This window comes from Aedes aegypti, chromosome 1 (assembly GCF_002204515.2).
Source record: "Aedes aegypti strain LVP_AGWG chromosome 1, AaegL5.0 Primary Assembly, whole genome shotgun sequence".
Classification (NCBI taxonomy): domain Eukaryota; kingdom Metazoa; phylum Arthropoda; class Insecta; order Diptera; family Culicidae; genus Aedes; species Aedes aegypti.
The window spans coordinates 174,967,731-174,987,822 of NC_035107.1; the positions used below are offsets into that span (position 1 = coordinate 174,967,731).

Consider the following 20,092-nt stretch of genomic DNA (forward strand, 5'->3'; position numbering starts at 1 on the left):
AACTTTACACCGCACAAAAATACAAGCGACAGAAAAAATGACATTTGGACATGACCTCAGAAAATCCGGAACATCTCCGGTGTCCAGTGGCCAATATGCATGGCCAAGGAAGTTCCTACAACTGGACCAAATTTGCCGTCGACTGCTTCCAGATGCATCCAATTTCATTCATTTTTCATAAAGTTATAAGCATTTGAATTTGGGCAAAATTTTGCCTATCTCAATCATTTTGCCTATCCCCTGTATAACTGTGTTGAACATGCGTCATCAACCAACACAAACGAAAATTCTCCACCACATCATCACTACAGGCCCGCCAGTTTTTTTTGCCATCTCCGAAGGCTTCCGTTGGACAAACTTAACGAAGCCAAAGCCGAATTCAAATTCCTGATAAAGCAAGGAATTTGTCAGCCTTCCAAAAGCTGCTGGGCCAGCCCATTGCACATGGTGCGCAAAAAGCAACGGTAAATGGAGACCCTGCGGAGATTATCGGCCACTGAATGCTATCACTGCTTCCGATCGTCACCCTTTTCCGCACATCCTGTAACCGTTCGTAAAACTTTACTAGAAATTATTAGCAAACTCGGCGGCTTAAGCGCCACTCTCAATGAGAGACCACCAGTCGTGTTCAGATTTGCCCGACGTTTAGAGACTTTTTTTCTCTGGGAGAGTTTTGAACGGTTCTTGGTAAACAACACTAGAAACTCAAACGCAAGAATGACTTTTACTCCTCCACAGCCTTAAAGTTTTAGGGAATTCAGAAGAGGATGCTTACTCAAAAGAGCTAATAAACGGAACGAAACGTAATGTAAGTTAGCGAGTAGTTTTACTTAAGCATAGTTAAACGTAACGGAAAAAGTGACTAATCTTTCTTCAAAAACTTTTATTTTAGGAATCGAATTCATCATTCATTCGGGTTGGACAAAGGAAAACCGTACGGAATGGAAAAAGAGAAAACATGGCCATGTAAAATAAGCTCTTCACGTACCTGCGCAGGATTTTGGCGTTGACTCGATGAAGGCTCGTTGACGGGAACCGAAATGTCGACTCCGCAGACTCGATGGGATGACGACGATCGACCTCAGCGATGGCGGTAACGAGATGGCGACCACCGGCATATCCGTGCTGCAAATTGGCGGGCAGCGATGAATAGACCCGCGTGCAAAATGGCCGGAATAACGTTGCGGAGGGAGTGGCGGCTGGAACGGAAGCTTCCGATTTCGGATCTCGAGAGTGAGACGGCGATTGCGCCGATTTATACCCGGGACGATCCGCTCCTTCCAATAGAGAAGCACGTACCCAGCGACCCGGCTTCGCGTACCTGTCCGCTAATCCGAGCGGGGAGTAATGCAGCCCTATCTTTGGGTTAGGATCGAGGTTCGCGGCGTGTAATTGACGTCACGCTTCGACGAACCGACCTCTCGACGAAATGGTCCACAAGGTGTAACGTGATGGGACCTTTACCTTCGGTAATTGGCGTCCGAAGGAGAAAATTCGCTACAGAGCACTTTAGCGACTTCACTCACGCCTCCGTTTAACTACCTTTCAAGGCGGGCCTTTTGCACTGCACACGGGTCTGGACGGTGAACGGATGACCAAATTCTCGATGAACGGACCAAATTCACGATTCGGCGGTGACGGATGCCGAATACCAACGGATAGAAATCCAGCCGTACGGAAAAAGCGCAGAGCGCTGCATGTCCAACGCGCAATCACATTAGTTTTAAGTCTTCATGCTATTAATTAAATATAATTACCTTTTTCCGTTGAGATAAACTTAATAAAACCTTTTGCGCAGAAACGCGAATAATTTATGGACCTCGGTCCTCTAGAGAAGGAAGAAATACACAAAACGTTTAACTTAACTTATCACGAAAAACTCACTCACTAACTTTTACCTTTAATTTAAACTTCAATTTCACCAGAATAAACTTTAACTTTTCGAATTTACTTCAATTAAACGTAATTGGTTCACTAAACTCGCGCACTTCTGCTCTCCAGCCAACTTCGTAGCGAAATGAACGAGTTGAAGAAATTCTTGCGCCAAGAAACTGCCTATTCTGACCGTCCAACTATTCAAACAAAAAGCAACTATTATAGAAAATCGCACCAACTGCTTTTGCATGGCGTGTGGTAGGTATGGCGACAAATCTGAATTACGCCTGTAGTCCGCCAAAATGTGTACATGGCGCTTTGCGAAGCTTTCATAATTCGTTATGGCAAACGCAATCCACATTTGCTTACGCTACATGGATCGCTGCATTTTACGAACGCAATCAAAATATTTTTATTCAACGCTATAAAAACTAAAATCCTTTTTTTTTGTTTTATTTTTGTTTGTTTATTATGTATGTTTTTAAACTAAAAAACGGAAAACGTTACAATCCCGTACTTTTTCTTTTTGTTGTTGAATTAAATTTCATGACCTTCGGCCTGCGGAATGCCGGCCAAACCTTGCAGAGACACTATCATTGCCTCGAAGGACGAATAACAAGCACCTTCGCAGAGTTTTCCAACGGTTTTGTGAAAACGGTCTGGTAATTAATCCCAGCAAGTGCCAGATCGGATTGCCGAGCATGGAATTTGTGGGCCACCTAATAACCACCAACAGCATACAACCAACCTCGAAGAAAGTCGAAGTGTTAAATTTTCCTCGTCCAAGCACTGCCAAACAGATGAAACGTTTCCTTAACACCATCAACTTCTACAGACGATTCATCCATCATGCCGCAGAGCACCTGTGAATCCTGCAAAATATGATCCATGGGACTGCGAAAAACAAACGCACACCGTTAGAATGGGACGAATCCACCAATCAAGCCTTCGAACAATGCAAAAACGATCTTGCCTATGCAGCTCTTTGGAACATCCATGTCCCGAAGCAAAACTGGCTCTCGAAATGGATGCCTCTGGAATTGCGATAGGCGCCGTTCTCCACCAACTCGATGAAAGCGGCCTACATTTTTTCCAAACAAAAAGCCAGTACGTACGAACGCGAACTGTTAGCTATGTATGAAGCAGTCAAATAAATCAAAGATTTAATAACCGCCAGAGAATTCTGTATCAATACAGACCACAACCCGCTCGTTACTGCTTTCCACCAACACTCAGACCGAGCAACACCAACACAGCAACGGCATTTCAGTTTCATCAGCGAGTTCATGACCGATATACGCCACGTTCCCGGCAAAGCGAACAAGGTTGCTGATGAGTATGTGTATGCAGTATGTTAAGCCGAATCAGCTCAATCACAACCACTATCGATTTCGACCGCATGGTTGCACGGCAAAACGACGATCCCGAGTTACAGCAGTATTTGAAATCACCACCACAAGGCAGTGGATTAATACTCAAAGCACTCAAATCACCTTTGTCATCTTCAGCTGTGGCCTGTTGGTCATGTACTGTGATGTTCCAACAGCAGCAATTAGACCATTCGATCCCAACGTGTTTCAATCATCGCAAGCCTACACAACATCTCATACCCTGGAGTCCGAGTAATACTTCGTCTAGTTGCTGATCGCTTCGTCTGGCCGTCCCTCCTGTGGGATTGCAAACAATTCGTCACACATTGTATCCCGTGCCAAACATCGAAGGTACACAGACACAACAGATGATCAACACCCCGATATAGAGATTCACTCATGTACACAGGGATTTGATCGGACCCACTCCACCTTCTGACGGGCTCGTATACTGCTTAACACTAATAGATAAATTCTCTAGAGAGCTAGAGGTTTTTCCTAATCCCAATATGACTGCAGCAACCGTAACCCGATCCTTCATTAGTGGCTGGGTCGCACGACTTGGAGTACCCATCCGAGTCACTATCGATATAGGTTGACAATTTGAGTCCGACGTATTTCGTGAGCTTACAAGAGTATTGGGCATCACTTACCTGAAGACGACGTCCTATCACCCTCAAGCCAACGGGCAAATAGAGAGAACTCATCGACACGAAGTGGACAGAATCGCTGCAGATCGTGCTTCTTGGTATGAGATCCTCTCTGAGAGAAGAACTGCGAACATCATCTGCAGAGGCTACGTACGGGACAACACTTCGTTTACCTGGACAATTTTTCACCGAAGCTCCCGCTAAACCACTAACTCCAGAATTGTTTATAGATCTCAAGTCGACCATAGCTAAACTTCGGCCAATACCCATGAGCAACCACTCAAAGCACCAAGCGCACACCCAGAAAAAGTTAGCTGCCTGTTCGCATGTTTTCGTCAGATTTGGCGCTATCAAGCCGCCACTTACACCATATGGACCTTGCATGGTACTACGACGAAAAAAAAGTGTACATCATCGAGATCAAGGGTAAAAAGCAAGCTATCTCCGTCGATCGCCTCCAATACAGGCAGCAGCAATCACCATTGACCCAGCGTCTCCATCTAGCCGAGCTCCACGGCGAGATGGTATTGAACCAGCAGGACGTCATGTTAAGATTCCCCGTAGATTTTAGTAAAGGGGGAGTAGTGTGGCATAATACAGCTATGCTCCTCAAACACTCAATTTCTACCACTCGCACTCCCACCCACTTCCACTCATTCTCACAATATATACCAAACAGTAGCTACACTCATCTCTTATAGAGGCTCACTGAAGAGCATATGATCGATCCAATGTAATTTAGGCTTTAGTAATAAATTGATCATAATATCTTCAACACGCATCCCTATCATTTACGAGATAGGGACGAGAGAATGCGAACCGGGACAATCGGCGAAGACCACAGCGATGTAAATGGACCAGCGATTGGAAGCTTGGTACGTGGAACTGTAAATCTCTCAACTTCATCGGGAGCACACGCATGCTCGCTGACGTACAGAAGGATCGAGGATTCGGCATCGTAACGTTACAGGAAGTGTGTTGGAAGGGATCAATGGTGCGAACGTTTAGTGGTAACCATAACCATACCATATATATGCCCAAGCCATGACGCCAAAATCATCATAGGAGATCTAACCGCTCAGGTTGACCAGGAGGAGGAGTTCAAACCGACAATGCAGCGATAGCAACGTCAGGTACGTAGAACGGAGTCGACAGAACGATTGGTTGGAAGAGGAATGTAGGCAGATTCTTGAGGAGAAGAACGCAGCGCGGGCGGTCATGCTGCAGCAAGGGACTCGACAGAACGTGGAGCGTTATAGACGGAAACGACAGTAGCAGACCCGCCTTTTACAGGAGAAAAAACGCCGCCTGAAGGAGACGGAGTGCGAGGAGATGGAACAGCTGTGCCGGTATCAAGAAGCAAGCAAGTTGTATCAGAAGCTCAACGCATCCCTCAACGGCTTCGTGCCGCGAGCCGAGATGTGCAGGGATAAGGATGGGAGCATTTTGACGGACGAGCGTGAGGTGATCGAAAGGTGGAAGCAGCACATCTGAATGGCGTTGAGAGCACAGGCAATGAAGGTCAGGACAACGGAGGAAATGCCTTCGTCGGTACTGCGGAGGATGGAAACCAACCAGCCCCCACCTTAAGGGAGGTTAAGGATGCCATTCACCAGCTCAAGAACAATAAAGCTGCTGGTAAGGATGGTATCGGAGCTGAACTCATAAAGATGGGTCCGGAGAGGCTGGCGATTTGTCTGCACCGGCTGATAGGCACGATCTGGGAAACAGAACAGCTACCGGAGGATTGGAATGAAGGGATAATATGCCCCATCTACAAGAAAGGCGACAAGTTAGATTGTGAGAACTTTCGAGCGATCACCATTCTCAATGCGGCCTAGATCATCTTCCGTCGTCTGTCACCCATAAGAAACGAGTTCGTGGGAAGTTATCAAGCCGGCTTCATTGACGGCCGATCGACAACGGACCAGATCTTTACTATACGACAGATCCTCCAAAAATGTCGTGAATACCAGGTCCCAACGCATCATGTTTTCATCGATTTCAAGGCGGCATACGATAGTATCGACCGCGTAGAGCTATGGAAAATCATGGACGAGAACAGTTTTCCTGGGAAGCTCAGGAGACTGATAAGAGCGACGCACAATGGGGCAGATCGCTGTTTTCGACGGCCAAAACCTCTAGTACTCTAGTTATGCATCGTAGAGGTTTGGAGTCTTCGACAAAGTGTTTTGGAATAACTTGTACTATATTTTGACACATTCAGATTTGATCTAGATAAGTGAAAACTGATCTAGATCAGTTTTATCTTTTGATAGGAGCGTCCTAGCAAAAAACTTTTTTCTGCAAAGTTGTTCATTGAGGCATTTTTGACATTTCTTCGGAAGACACTTACACTCTATCACTGACGTGGATTACGATATGTGACAATTTAGTAAAAACAGTCAAAAAATCGATTTTGACCATTTTTTCATAAAAAAAATTATTTAAACATTTTTTTGTCATCAAGTATTAGAAGCTTAACTATAACAAAGTAAATTTATATCATTCACTTGCAAAATTTTCAGATTTAATTATATTTTTGGTAAAAACAGTCTAAAAATAGTGTTTTACAAAATCCAGGATAACTCATGAAGCGGCAGATGGCGGCAGCTAATTTTTTGTATACGACTAGTCAAGAACATAAGTTTCATTGTCGCGAAGAAAGAAAAGTGGGGCCACGTGGGGCTTTTTTGTTGTGGTGGTTTGAAAACTTGATGAAAATATGTTAAAAAATGCTTATATTTGAGAAATTTTTCATGAATTTATATTTTTCAAATGTATTTCTAAAACATGTTGCATGTTGACGAAATTTAAAAAAGTCATCACCAAACTGGTATCGTATAATATGGCTTTTATTACACACAATACTATTACTCTAATAAAAATCAAAGTATAGGTAGATACACATATGGGACAATTTATCTTGAATTCCGTTCAAAAGTTTATTGGAATACCAGTTTAGAGATGACTTCTTCAAAACACTTCGTCAACATGCAATTTGTTTCAGAAATACATTTGAAAAATATAAATTCATGACAAGTTTCACAAATATAAGCATTTTTAACATATATTCATCAAATTTTCAAACCACCACAACAAAAAAGCCCCACGTGGCCCCACTTTTCTTTCTTCAGGACAATGAAACTTATGTTCTTGGCTAGTCGTATACAAAAAATTAGCTGCCGCCATCTGCCGCTTCATGAGTTATCCTGGATTTTGTAAAACACTATTTTTAGACTGTTTTTACCAAAAATATAATTAAATCTGAAAATTTTGCTAGTGAATGATATAAATTTACTTTGTTATAGTTAAGCTTCTAATACTTGATGACTAAAAACGTTTAAATAATTTTTTTTATGAAAAAATGATCAAAATCGATTTTTTGACTGTTTTTACTAAATTGTCACATATCGTAATCCACGTCAGTGATAGAGTGTAAGTGTCTTCCGAAGAAATGTCAAAAATGCCTCAATGAACAACTTTGCAGAAGAAAGTTTTTTGCTAGGGCGCTCCTATCAAAAGATAAAACTGATCTAGATCAGTTTTCACTTATCTAGATCAAATCTGAATGTGTCAAAATATAGTACAAGTTATTCCAAAACACTTTGTCGAAGACACCAAACCTCTAGGGTGCATATTTAGAGTACTAGAGGTTTTGGCCGTCGAAAACAGCGATCTGCCCCAGTGTGCGACGATGGAAGGTGTGCAAAATTTTGTTAGGTTTCAGGCGAACATTCCAGTTCGTTTGGATCCCGCCGGGGACTTCGACAAGGTGATGGACTTTCGTGCCTGTTGTTCAATATTGTGCTACAAGGTGTTATGCGGAGAGCCGGGCTCAACAGCCGGGGTACGATTTTTACGAGATCTAGTCAATTTGTTTGCTTCGCGGATGATGTAGATATCGTCGGCTGAACATTTGAAAAGGTTGCAGACCTGTACACTCGCCTGGAACGCGAGGCAACAAAAGTTGGATTGGTGTTTTTTTTTTTTTTTTAATTTCTTTATTAGTATCATTCCAAACATTACATTCATTTCTTATATCTAGGTGTTCTGTGTTATTAGACAACACTATCATCCTAATTTGGTAAAACAAATTTAAGATTTTATTAACATTTTGTTAACAACATATAACATTTCATTTGCCGTAGCAGTTCAGATTTTTTACAGGTGAGTTGATTTCACCTGCTTATAAGAGAAAAAAAACGCTTTAAATATACTTAACCTAACTTAACCTAAACATATAACGCATTAATCGTGGCAATAGAAGATTGTAACGATTTTTGCCTGAAATTATTTATTATTTTATTTGACATTTGTTCCAATGTTTCAACATTGGATATTCTATGTAACTCATTGGTACTATACCAGGGAGGAAGCCTCAGAATCATTTTCAAAATTTTATTTTGAATTCTCTGCAGAGCTTTCTTTCTGGTATTACAACAGCTAGTCCATATTGGTACAGCATACAACATGGCTGGCCTGAAAATTTGTTTGAATATCAAAAGCTTGTTCTTAAGACAAAGTTTTGATTTTCTATTAATAAGGGGATAAAGACATTTTACATATTTATTACATTTGGCTTGAATGCCCTCAATGTGATTTTTGAAAGTTAAATTCTTATCAAGCATGAGCCCTAGATACTTAACTTCATCTGACCAATTTATTGGAATCCCTCTCATCGTGACAACATGTCTACTTGAAGGTTTCAAATAAAGAGCTTTTGGTTTATGTGGGAATATTATTAGTTGAGTTTTGGAAGCATTAGGAGAAATCTTCCATTTTTGCAAGTATGAAGAAAAAATATCCAAACTTTTTTGCAATCGACTACAGATGACACGCAGGCTTCGACCTTTGGCGGAGAGGCCTGTGTCATCCGCAAACAAAGATTTTTGACATCCCTGAGGTAACTCAGGTAAGTCAGATGTGAAAATATTGTATAATATTGGTCCCAAAATGCTGCCTTGGGGAACACCAGCTCTTACAGGAAGTCTTTCAGATCTGGAGTTCTGATAATCAACCTGAAGTGTACGATTTGTCAGATAACTTTGAATTATTCTAACAATGTATGTTGGAAAATTAAAGTTTTTTAATTTTACAATCAAACCTTCATGCCAAACACTGTCGAATGCTTTTTCTATGTCTAGAAAAGCAAGACCAGTAGAATAGCCTTCAGATTTGTTGGAACGGATCAAATTTGTTACACGTAAAAGTTGATGAGTGGTCGAATGTCCATGGCGGAATCCGAACTGTTCATTGGCAAACATTGAATTTTCGTTGATGTGCGCCATCATTCTGTTCAAAATAACCTTTTCAAAAAGTTTACTGATGGAGGAAAGCAAACTGATTGGACGATAGCTAGAAGCTTCTGCAGGATTTTTGTCTGGTTTTAAAATTGGAACAACCTTAGCATTTTTCCATTTGTCAGGAAAATATGCTAATTGAAAATATTTGTTAAATATATCAACTAGAAATGATAAGCTACTTTCTGGAAGTTTCTTGATGAGGATGTAAAAAATTCCATCAACGCCAGGAGCTTTCATATTTTTGAATTTTTTAATAATAGTTCTCACTTCATCCAAATCAGTCTCCCAGGCATTTTCGAAAACGTTCTCTTGATTGAGAATATTTTCGAACTCCTGAGTAACTTCATTTTCAATTGGACTAGTAAGTCCTAAATTAAAATTGTGCGCACTTTCAAACTGCATAGCAAGTTTTTGAGCTTTTTCGCAATTAGTTAGTAATAATTTGTTTTCCTCTTTCAATGCCGGTATAGGCTTCTGAGGTTTTTTCAAGATTTTAGATAATTTCCAAAAGGGCTTAGAGCCAGGGTCCAATTGAAATTTTTTTTTTTCAAAATTTTTGTTTCTTAATTGAGCAAAACGCTTTTTGATTTCTTTCTGCAAATCCTGCCATATAATTTTCATAGCAGGATCGCGAGTGCGTTGAAATTGCTTTCTCCTCACGTTTTTAAGACGGATCAAGAGTTTAAGATCATCGTCTATAATCACGGATTCAAATTTTACTTCACATTTTGGAATTGCAATGCTTCTGGCTTCAACAATGGATTTTGTTAAAGTTTCAAGAGCATTGTCATTATCAAGTTTAGTTTCTAAAGAAATGTTAACATCAAGATTAGAGTCAACATACGTTTCATATATATTCCAGTCGGCTCGTAAATAATTGGAAGTGAAGCTGATAGGATTAAGAATCGCTTCTTGGGATATTTGAAATGTAACAGGGACAGTTGGATTGGTGGTGAACCCGGCCACTACAAAGCGCATGCTAGCTGGTGGGGCCGAGCACGACAGGGTTCGTCTAGGTAGCAATGTTACGATAGACGGGGATTTCGAGGTGGTCAACGAGTTCGTCTACCTTGCATCCTTGCTGATGGCTGACAATAACGTTAGCCGTGAAATACTAAGGCGCATCATCAGTGGAAGTCGGCGGACTTACTATGGCCTCAAAAAATATACTGCAGTCAAAAAAGATTCACACCCGCACCAAATGTACCATGTACAAAACGCTCATAACTCCCGTAGTCATCTACGGGCATGAAACATGGACGATGCTTGAGGAGGACCTGCAAGCACTTGGAGTCTTCGAACGTCGGGTGCTTAGGACGATTTTTGGCGGTGTGGAGGTAAACGGCGTGTGGCGGCGAAGTATGAACCACGAGCTAGCCCTACTCTACGGCGAACTCAGTATCCAGAAGGTGGCCAAAGATGGATGGATAGGGCATGTTGCAAGAATGCCGGACAGCAACCCTGCAAAGATGGTGTTCGCTTCGGATCCGGTTGGTACAAGAAAGCGTGGAGCGCAGCGAGCTAGGTGGGCGGATCAAGTGCGTATCGGCTTAGCGAGAGGGGGATAGAACCGAGAATGGAGAGATGCAGCCACGAACCGAGTATTGTGGCGTGAAATTGTTGGTTCAGTGTTATCTATTTAGATGTGAACTTATTAAATGAGAATGAATTGGGTTCTCTTTTTCATCATGATTACTTATACTGGGGAAAATTCAAGTAAATCATTAGACCTTTCATGACGATCTTGACCAAAGGTTCAGCTTTGTCATCATAAGTAAAAAAGAAAAGAATCAAGACAGTCTCCTTTCTTGACGATTTGGAAAGAAACCTTGATTGCCCTAATGGAGTTCAAGATCTCCTGGTGGTATAGCATCAAACTGTTTGCTCATTTTGATGCAATTATCAACATTATCCATTTAACCCTAGGAAGAAAGCGCCCATTCTGGAGGAACGTCCTTTCTTCTATTTTTGCCACTTTGGGTGACAGTTTTAAACCCCATTTTTTGGAAGGAATTTGTGAATTCAGTGATTTACCCTACCTTTTCTTTGTAGTTTAAACCATGTTTAGTGAATAAACGAAAGAATACGTGACCTGCGAGAGTTTTCTTTCCCAAGACGGTATCAAAGAAGGATCACCACCGCTTGCTTTCACTAACGTCAGTTTGGAATTTCATTTCACGTTTTGGTATTGCAATCCCACTTGCTCAAAAAATGGAATGGATAAATATTTGGAGAGGATCGTAAATATCGAATTTTGTTTGCAAAGAAAGGGTAATGTTAAGTTGGTATTACAATCAGTTTTCAAATATTTGAAAGTGGAGCTAATAGGATTGATAATCGTTACCTTGAATTGAAACAGGGGTATGATTAGAATGAAAATCAGCATGAGTAACCAGTTGGGTAAAATAAGGCGTATCATATTTTTTTAAAAGAGGAAAAGCAAAAGGAGCTATTAGGATATAGTCTTGAGAAATATCTTTGAGATCTGGCAAGGAGGAAGTACTGTAGAGCTATTAGATTTTAACAAAACATCCTGATAATAAATCTTCAAGCTGTTTAGTGGAATACCTATTAGTAGATGAAAAAAAAACGAATTAAGTACTATATCATTTAATTTCACTAGAGTACTTTAGTGGAATTAAATGCTATAGTATTAGATTCGGTTTTTCATCTACTTACACATCCTGGACTGATACAATTTGAACGAATAAAATGTACATGTGATACCTTTCAGTTACATCACCATATACTAATAAACCTGTAAGGACATCATGTGTATAACGATTGTAAAGATTGTGTATAGCAAAAAAATCCCAATACGGACCTACAAACCATTGGTCAATTGAGGTTTATCACATTCTGCCTGAAACGATTTTTTTTCTAATACCGCACCATCATCAAGATATGTTGCAATCATGCGTTCGGTAAAAGTTTTTACTGGTTGCAAACAGAACGGTTATCCACTATCTGGAGTAGTATCCCCTTCTCATATCGTTACATACAATCCACATCAGTTTATTATTCCTTTGTCGTACAAAATACATCCAAATTGTAGCACTTTCAACACTGTGCATTGGTTTGCTGAAGTGCGATACCGTATACCGGGGTCAAATTGATCACTATTGTTACAAATTTTGTTATATTATTTTGTTATATAAGCTATTGCCAACAAAATTTCTTAAAACATCATTACTTCTTTGAATGTTACAGTTCAAGTGTACGTAATTGATTTATTATGAAATAACATGTGCGCAATCCTGGAATCAAGATATAATTGAACTTGAATAAACCAAAAATTTGCTTTTGCGGGGTTTTAGTTTATGGTTTAACTATTCAAAAAACATTGACACAATGTATTATTATTTCCTTTATTTGGAACTTTTGAAGAAATTTAGAGGGCTCAAAGGCGCTAATAGTATAATAGGCGCATAAAAGATTAAAACAATATTTCATCCACATAATATTTTCAATTGAAAAACCCTGCGATGAAAAAAAAAATAAGGTTAATTCAAGATCTATTATACCTTGGTTCCAGGTGCGCTGTGTCGTTAAAAATAAAACAGTTCAAAATCATCGTAAGACATCAACAAACAAGAAAACATGGAATTTCTGTGATACCAACGAGACATTCAACATGCTCGGAAGGAATTTCTATTTGGTACCGAGCAGCTCAAATTCGTCCCAGTGATCAATTTGACCCCGTATCACAGTACACAGGACGCAGGGATTCTAAATGAATATGGAAAAAAGTGGTTTACCAGACAGTGTAGTGAAGGGAGCACCTACCTGCAGCAATTATGTGAAACACGCAGGGCTGTCTCTGCTTGCCGATTCGGTTGGTTGCCACGCAGAGCAGCGTACCGTAGTCTAATTCAGTCATCGGGGTGTACGATACTACCGATGAGGTTCCTTTGTATCCGGAGCACAGAGCAACCACACCAATGGTCCAGTGGGAATGCCGCGAATGGCATACATGTGGCGTAGCGCACGATGAACGATATGCGAGCATTGAGTGTAAGGCGATAACAAATATAAAACAAGAGAAAAAAAACGTGACCTCAGTGTGAGTGTTTAGACATTTGCTAGAACAGTTTTGGCATTGGACGGACATTGCAGAGATGTAATCTTTGGATTGGTTTCAGTTTCGGAAAAAATGACGACTGCCAGCGAACTAATAGGCCTGAAATATCCAGGTTTAGGACATTTGGTCGAATGCCAACTGATCGAATGTACACTTGGTCAAATGAACAATTGTTCAAAATGATCCCGAACAATTGGTCGAATAACATTTGATCAGATCAACAAACATGTCTTGTTTAGTTGTTATGTTCTAGTTATTTCAAACCATTGCACAATGGTCGGGCTCCATATAAAGGAGCGGCCAAAACTACCAAAACACTTTTTTGAGATTTTTACGGTTTTTATCATTTTAAAATATACCTCATGTATTATATTATTATGATTCTTAATTGAAAATGAACTAAAATTTAAATTTCTTTGACTTTTATGACGTCAAACTGACTGAAGTCAAAAAATTGAAAAATGAAACAATTAAATAAAGTACAAAAAATCATATTTATGGAATGCAATATTTTCCCAAAGTTACGCACTATCTGAAAGCTTATGGTTCAACACTTTTATCGAGCATGAAGATGAAAAAATATATTTCGTTGAAGCTTTAATACTCTTCAATATTACACTTTAGTAATTTTGATGATTTTGAACATGAAAAACAACTCTTGTCGCGTCATGTCGCCGCCAATTCGAATATTGCACTTTAAAAAACATACTTTTCTAAGTACAAAAAACGTTTAAATTTTTTGCAGAAATTTGCTGATTTGCAAGTTAGAGCTATTTGAATAATGCAATATTTTCATACATTTTGACGATATTTTTCATACAAAGTTGATATAGAATATATTTAACCACTCTTCATACATATTTTGATCAAACTCGTTAAAATACAAACAAAATTTGTGCTTCCAGACAAATTTGATTGTATTTTAATTTAAAAAAAACTTTAAAAAAAAAGTTACGTAATATGTGAATAACCCCTTCTGAAACAATAATAATGTCAAATAACATATTCAGATTACATATTTCATCGATTTAGGCGATAAAACTAGTTTTGGTCAAACTTCGTTTTTTCCGACCATTGTGCATTGATTCAAACTTCATATACCTGTTTTTGTTAAATAAATCAAATGTCTTTTATATTGGTTCGAATGTGATTAGAATCGGAATCTGTCGGCTTTGCTATCTTATGTCGCAGAAACAAACTACAGTGAGAGCTCGTTATAACGACAACTTTTATAGCGACAAAAGCTCTCTAAAGCGACTCCCTTTAGAAATATTTTAATGTTCAAACCATTCTCTACAACGACTTTTCTCTATTACGACGGTCCCTTGCGATGTCGTTATAACAAGCTTCGACTGTATTTAGTTCAGTGATCAAATGACGGATTGAACAATGGGGTCGAATGACGTTTGGTCGAAGGTACATATAGTCGAATGGACATTTTGTCGAATAACCATTTATTTGAAATGTTTTAGAACATATGATCAAATAGTCATTCAGTTGAAATCACATTTTGAGTGATATATTTGATATTTTTATTTCTTCAAATTCTAAAAAATAGATGTAATGAAGTTTAAAATAAGGATTTAATGAAATTTTCCGTTTTTTTAGCCGTTGACTAAGTTCGAGAGTTGATGAATCAGTTTGTTCAAAAGAATGTATTATTCTTTCTAGAGAATATATGCTACGCCAACAACGACGTAAACCGTAGAAAAAATAATGTATTCAAACGACGATTCAAAACGTCGTTCGACCAAATGTCACTCGACGAAACTTCCTAATTCATTTCGACAATACCCAAATGTCTCTTACACCAAATGTACTTTCGATTGGATGCAGCCATGAATAGACTATCAACCCATTTTAAAGTCACATGTATTTTAACCGAAGTGCTTACAAATGACAAACAAAAAGAGTGCTTGCGGAAGACCAATTCATACATTTCAATTTTTTTCTCCGTCGATATTTTTAAGTTCGTCCCGCACACGTAACAGATGTCGATGACGGACTTAATTACCTAGTCTGGAAATATGGCTCGCCTGCACGTCGATGCTCTCGGCTGAATTATTAAATGTCCATTTGAACTCCACATCCGGAGGATTAGCGTCAACGATGCACCTGATCTCAGCATTTTCCTGCTTGGCAACGCCGTAGACTCTTTGCTGGTTGGGGGCACATGTTGGTGCATCTGAAAAATAAAATGGATGAAGTGGGTTAGAGACAATGGAAAATCGTGGTTTAAGGTAAATACTCAGAAAACCGGAATGGATGTATGAATGACAGAGTCACTTTTACAGTATGCGATGATAAACTTGTAGCTTTCAAAAGTAGGTGTGCATTGAATTATTATAAATGAAAAAGTTATCTGATATAACATTGTTCGGCGAAACTTTTGGTTGAAGTCAATACATGACGATCTTATTATACTAACAATGCTATAACTTAATAAAAGCCTAATTTTGTTTTACTAAATTAGGACGATAGTGTTGTCTGACACAGAACATCTATATATAAGAAACGAATGTAATGTTTGAAATGCTACTAATAATGAAATTTAAAAAAAAATATAAAAATAAGAATAAAAAGGAATAGTTTTCATGGAATGTAGGCCATCCGAACTACTCTGAAGTTATGACCTTCATGATCTATAATCTCTACTCTTTTTTCTACTCGCTTTGCGCATGAAGTAGACATTCATTAATAACCATAGTACAGTGCGCATCGTACCTTCGTGCTGTGCGTACACGAATTCTCTCTGCGCTTGGAAGTTTTTTTAAAAACTACCTAAACCTATAAAACAGTACTTTACAATGCTACAAAAACAGTACTTTTCAGTGCTAAAATTATAAACAGTACTTTTCAGTGCTACTAAAACACTACTTTTCAGTACTATTTTTTTACTATTGATCCCTTTACGATCCTTGTTTGGACCCGTGCCTCGATTTTTCGTTTGACCCGTTGGCGAAAGCTAGCGGTGTTAATCCTTCTTGGACACCATATTGGGAAAAACCTCTTAGGAGGTGACGTCTTCTTTCATTTATTCACATAACATGGTTGCAACTACAAACAAAAGGAAGGGTGAATCTCTGAATTCACAACTTCCTTCCAAAAAAGTGGGATTTAAAACTGTCACTAAACGTGGCAAGAATGGAAGAAAGGACGTTTCTCCGGAATGCGAACATTCTTTCAAGGGTGAAATGAATAATTGTGTCGAAATGAGCAATCAGTTCGATGCTCTAGATAAATATTCCGAACACCAATCGAAGCAGCCTCTAGCCCAGGCTCTTTGATTCAAGTGAGGAAGCAAAGAGTGCACCCTGTCGCGTTCAGTTGTTCAGAATTTAAGGGAATTTAGGCAGAAGATCTTGAACTCCATTAGGGGAATCTAGGTTTCCTCCAAAAAGCAAAGAAAGGAGACTGTCGCGTTTTGCCGGAAACCTTTAAAAATCGTGAACTTCTTTTCAAACATCTTGAAGAGAAGAAGCACAATTGATTTAATTATGACGACAAAACTGACCGATTGTCCAAAGTTGTCTTGAAAGGTCTCTCAAGTGACTATAAGCCACATGAAGAGATCAAAAAATGGAATAAATAATTAACTTGCATTTTCCCCAGTCCAAGTCACCATTATGAAAAAGAGAACCCTATCTGGCATTGTTCGGAAAGAGCTTTTTTCAAGAATATTATTTAGTTCACTTTAACAAAAAAAAAGAACTAAATAATATTAAAGCTTTGGCGCGGTAAATGGCTGGGCATGGCGTACCATTGGTACCTCGCGTACCTGCAGGAATAAAATAGACCCCTTTGTGCGGTCCTTAGCCTCTTGCCCAGCAACTCCTATCCCTACCTCCTCGTGGTACTGGCCGGGGTACGAGTAACCTTGGGGAAGATCGGGTAACCAACCCCCGGTGGGAACTTTGGTCGTATGCTGACAGGGAAGGGGGGGTTTGCTTTTGCAAACCTGGAGCGTCTGTACTCCACGTTAGGAGCGGCTCACAACAGCGTCTGTTCCCCATTTCAGGGGCGGCTGATCATCGTCCGAGTGCCAGAGAAGGACTCTAAGCTAAACTGCGCACTATGGCCCTCCGAGCATTTAGGAGGAATGGTCCTCCGGAAATCTAGGGGGTTGGTGTCAGGCCCTGCAAGCCAGCCGTAAAAACACATCAGCACAAGAACGTCAACGAGAGAATACGGACCGGAACAATCGGCAAAGACCACAGCGACGAAAATGGACTAGCGATTGGAAACTCGGTACGTGGAACTGCAAATCTCTCAACTTCATTGGAAGTACTCGCATACTCTCCGATGTACTGAAGACCCGCGGTTTCGACATCGTAGCGCTGCAGGAGGTGTGCTGGACAGGAGCACTGGTGCGAACGTTTAGAGGTAATCATACCATCTACCAGAGCTGCGGCAACACACGCGAGCTGGGAACAGCTTTTATAGTGATGGGTGATATGCAAAGGCGCGTGATCGGGTGGTGGCCGATCAATGAACGAATGTGCAAGTTAAGAATCAAAGGCCGATTCTTTAACTTCAGCATAATCAACGTGCATAGCCCACACTCCGGAAGCACTGATGATGACAAGGACGCATTTTACGCGCAGCTCGAACGCGAGTACGACCGCTGCCCAAGCCACGACGTCAAGATCATCATAGGAGATTTGAACGCTCAGGTTGGCCAGGAGGAGGAGTTCAGACCGACGATTGGAAAGTTCAGCGCCCACCGGCTGACGAACGAGAACGGCCTACGACTGATAGATTTTGCCGCCTCCAAGAACATGGCCATTCGTAGCACCTATTTCCAGCACAGCCTCCCGTATCGGTACACCTGGAGATCACCCCAGCAGACAGAATCGCAAATCGACCACGTTTTGATCGATGGACGGCACTTCTCCGACACGTCAGAACCTATCGTGGCGCCAACATTGACTCCGACCACTACCTGGTGATGGTGAAACTGCGCCCAAAACTATCCGTCATCAACAATGTACGGTACCGACGCCCGCCCCGGTACAATCTCGAGCGGCTGAAACAACCGGATGTCGCCAATGCGTACGCGCAGCATCTTGAGGCAGCGTTGCCGGATGAGGGCGAGCTCGATAGGGCCCCTCTTGAGGACTGCTGGAGGACAGTCAAAGCAGCCATTAACGACGCTGCCGAAAGCGTTGTCGGATATGTGGAACGGAGCTCAAGAAACGATTGGTTCGACGAGGAGTGCCAGGAGGTTTTAGAGGAGAAGAATGCAGCGCGGGCTGCAATGCTGCAGCATGGTACGCGGCAAAACGTGGAACGATACAGACTGAAGCGGAAACAGCAAACCCGCTTATTCCGGGACAAAAAGCGCCGCCTGGAAGAGGTGGAATGCCAAGAGATGGAGTTGCTGTACCGTTCTCAAGAAACGCGGAAGTTCTATCAGAAGCTCAACACATCCCGCAAAGGCTTCGTGCCGCGAGCTGAGATGTGCCGGGATAAGGATGGGACCATCTTGACGGACGGACGCGAAGTGATCGAAAGGTGGAAGCAGCACTACGATGAACACCTGAATGGCGCAGAGAACACAGGCACAGAAGGTCAGGACAGCGAAGGCGATGGCTACGTCAGCACAACGGACAGCGGAAATCAACCAGCTCCCACGATGGGGGAAGTTAAGGATGCCATTCAACAGCTCAAGAACAACAAAGCCGCTGGCAAGGATGGTATCGGAGCCGAACTCATCAAGATGGGCCCGGACAGGTTGGCCGCTTGTCTGCATCGGCTGATAGTCAGAATCTGGGAAACGGAACAGCTACCGGAGGAGTGGAAGCAAGGCGTTATATGCCCTATCTACAAAAAGGGCGACAAACTGGAGTGTGAAAATCATCGTGCAATCATCATCCTAAACGCCGCCTATAAAGTGCTATCCCAGATTCTCTTCCGTCGTCTATCACCTAAAGCAAACGAGTTCGTGGGAAATTATCAAGCAGGTTTCATCGACGGCCGCTCGACAACGGACCAGATCTTTTCCGTGCGGCAAATCCTCCAGAAATGCCGTGAGTACCAGGTCCCTACGCACCATTTGTTCATCGATTTCAAGGCGGCATACGATAGTATCGACCGCATAGAGCTATGGAAAATCATGGACGAGAACAGCTTTCCCGGGAAGCTCACAAGATTGATCAGAGCAACGATGGACGGTGTGCAAAACTGCGTGAAGATCTCGGGCGAACACTCCAGTTTGTTCGAGTCTCGGCGGGGACTACGACAGGGCGACGGACTTTCGTGCCTGTTATTCAATATTGCGCTTGAAGGTGTCATGCGGAGTCGAGGCACGATTTTCACGAGATCCGGACAATTTGTTTGCTTCGCGGACGACATGGATATTATTGGGAGAAAACTTGAAACGGTGGCAGATTTGTTCACCCGCCTGAAACGCGAAGCAACAAGAGTCGGGCTAATGGTGAATGCGTCGAAAACAAAGTACATGCTGGTTGGCGGAACTGAACGCGACAGGACCCGCCTAGGAAGCAGTGTTACGATAGACGGGGATACCTTCGAGGTGGTGGACGAGTTCGTCTACCTCGGATCCTTGTTGACGGCTGACAACAATGTTAGTCGGGAAATACGAAGGCGCATCATCAGCGGGAGTCGTGCCTACTATGGGCTCCAGAAGAAACTGCGGTCAAGAAAGATTCACCCCCGCACCAAATGCACGATGTACAAAACGCTCATAAGACCGGTAGTCCTCTATGGGCATGAGCCGTGGACTATGCTCGAGGAGGACTTGCAAGCTCTTGGGGTTTTCGAACGCCGAGTGCTAAGGACGATCTTCGG

The 20,092-nt window shown here is 41.4% G+C and overlaps 1 protein-coding gene across 2 annotated transcripts in view; it reads right to left on the reverse strand.

Annotated features, from left to right (window-relative positions):
• LOC5574581 (protein turtle) overlaps positions 1-20,092 on the reverse strand; it is a 756,452-nt gene that overhangs the window by 57,611 nt on the left and 678,749 nt on the right. For both annotated transcript variants that reach the window (XM_021853722.1, XM_021853716.1), the window contains exons 10-11: positions 15,297-15,467; positions 12,988-13,110 (exon numbers count right to left, since the gene is read on the reverse strand). In XM_021853722.1, coding sequence (XP_021709414.1) covers positions 12,988-13,110; positions 15,297-15,467 — 294 coding nt within the window. The remainder of the gene's footprint in view (positions 1-12,987; positions 13,111-15,296; positions 15,468-20,092) is intronic.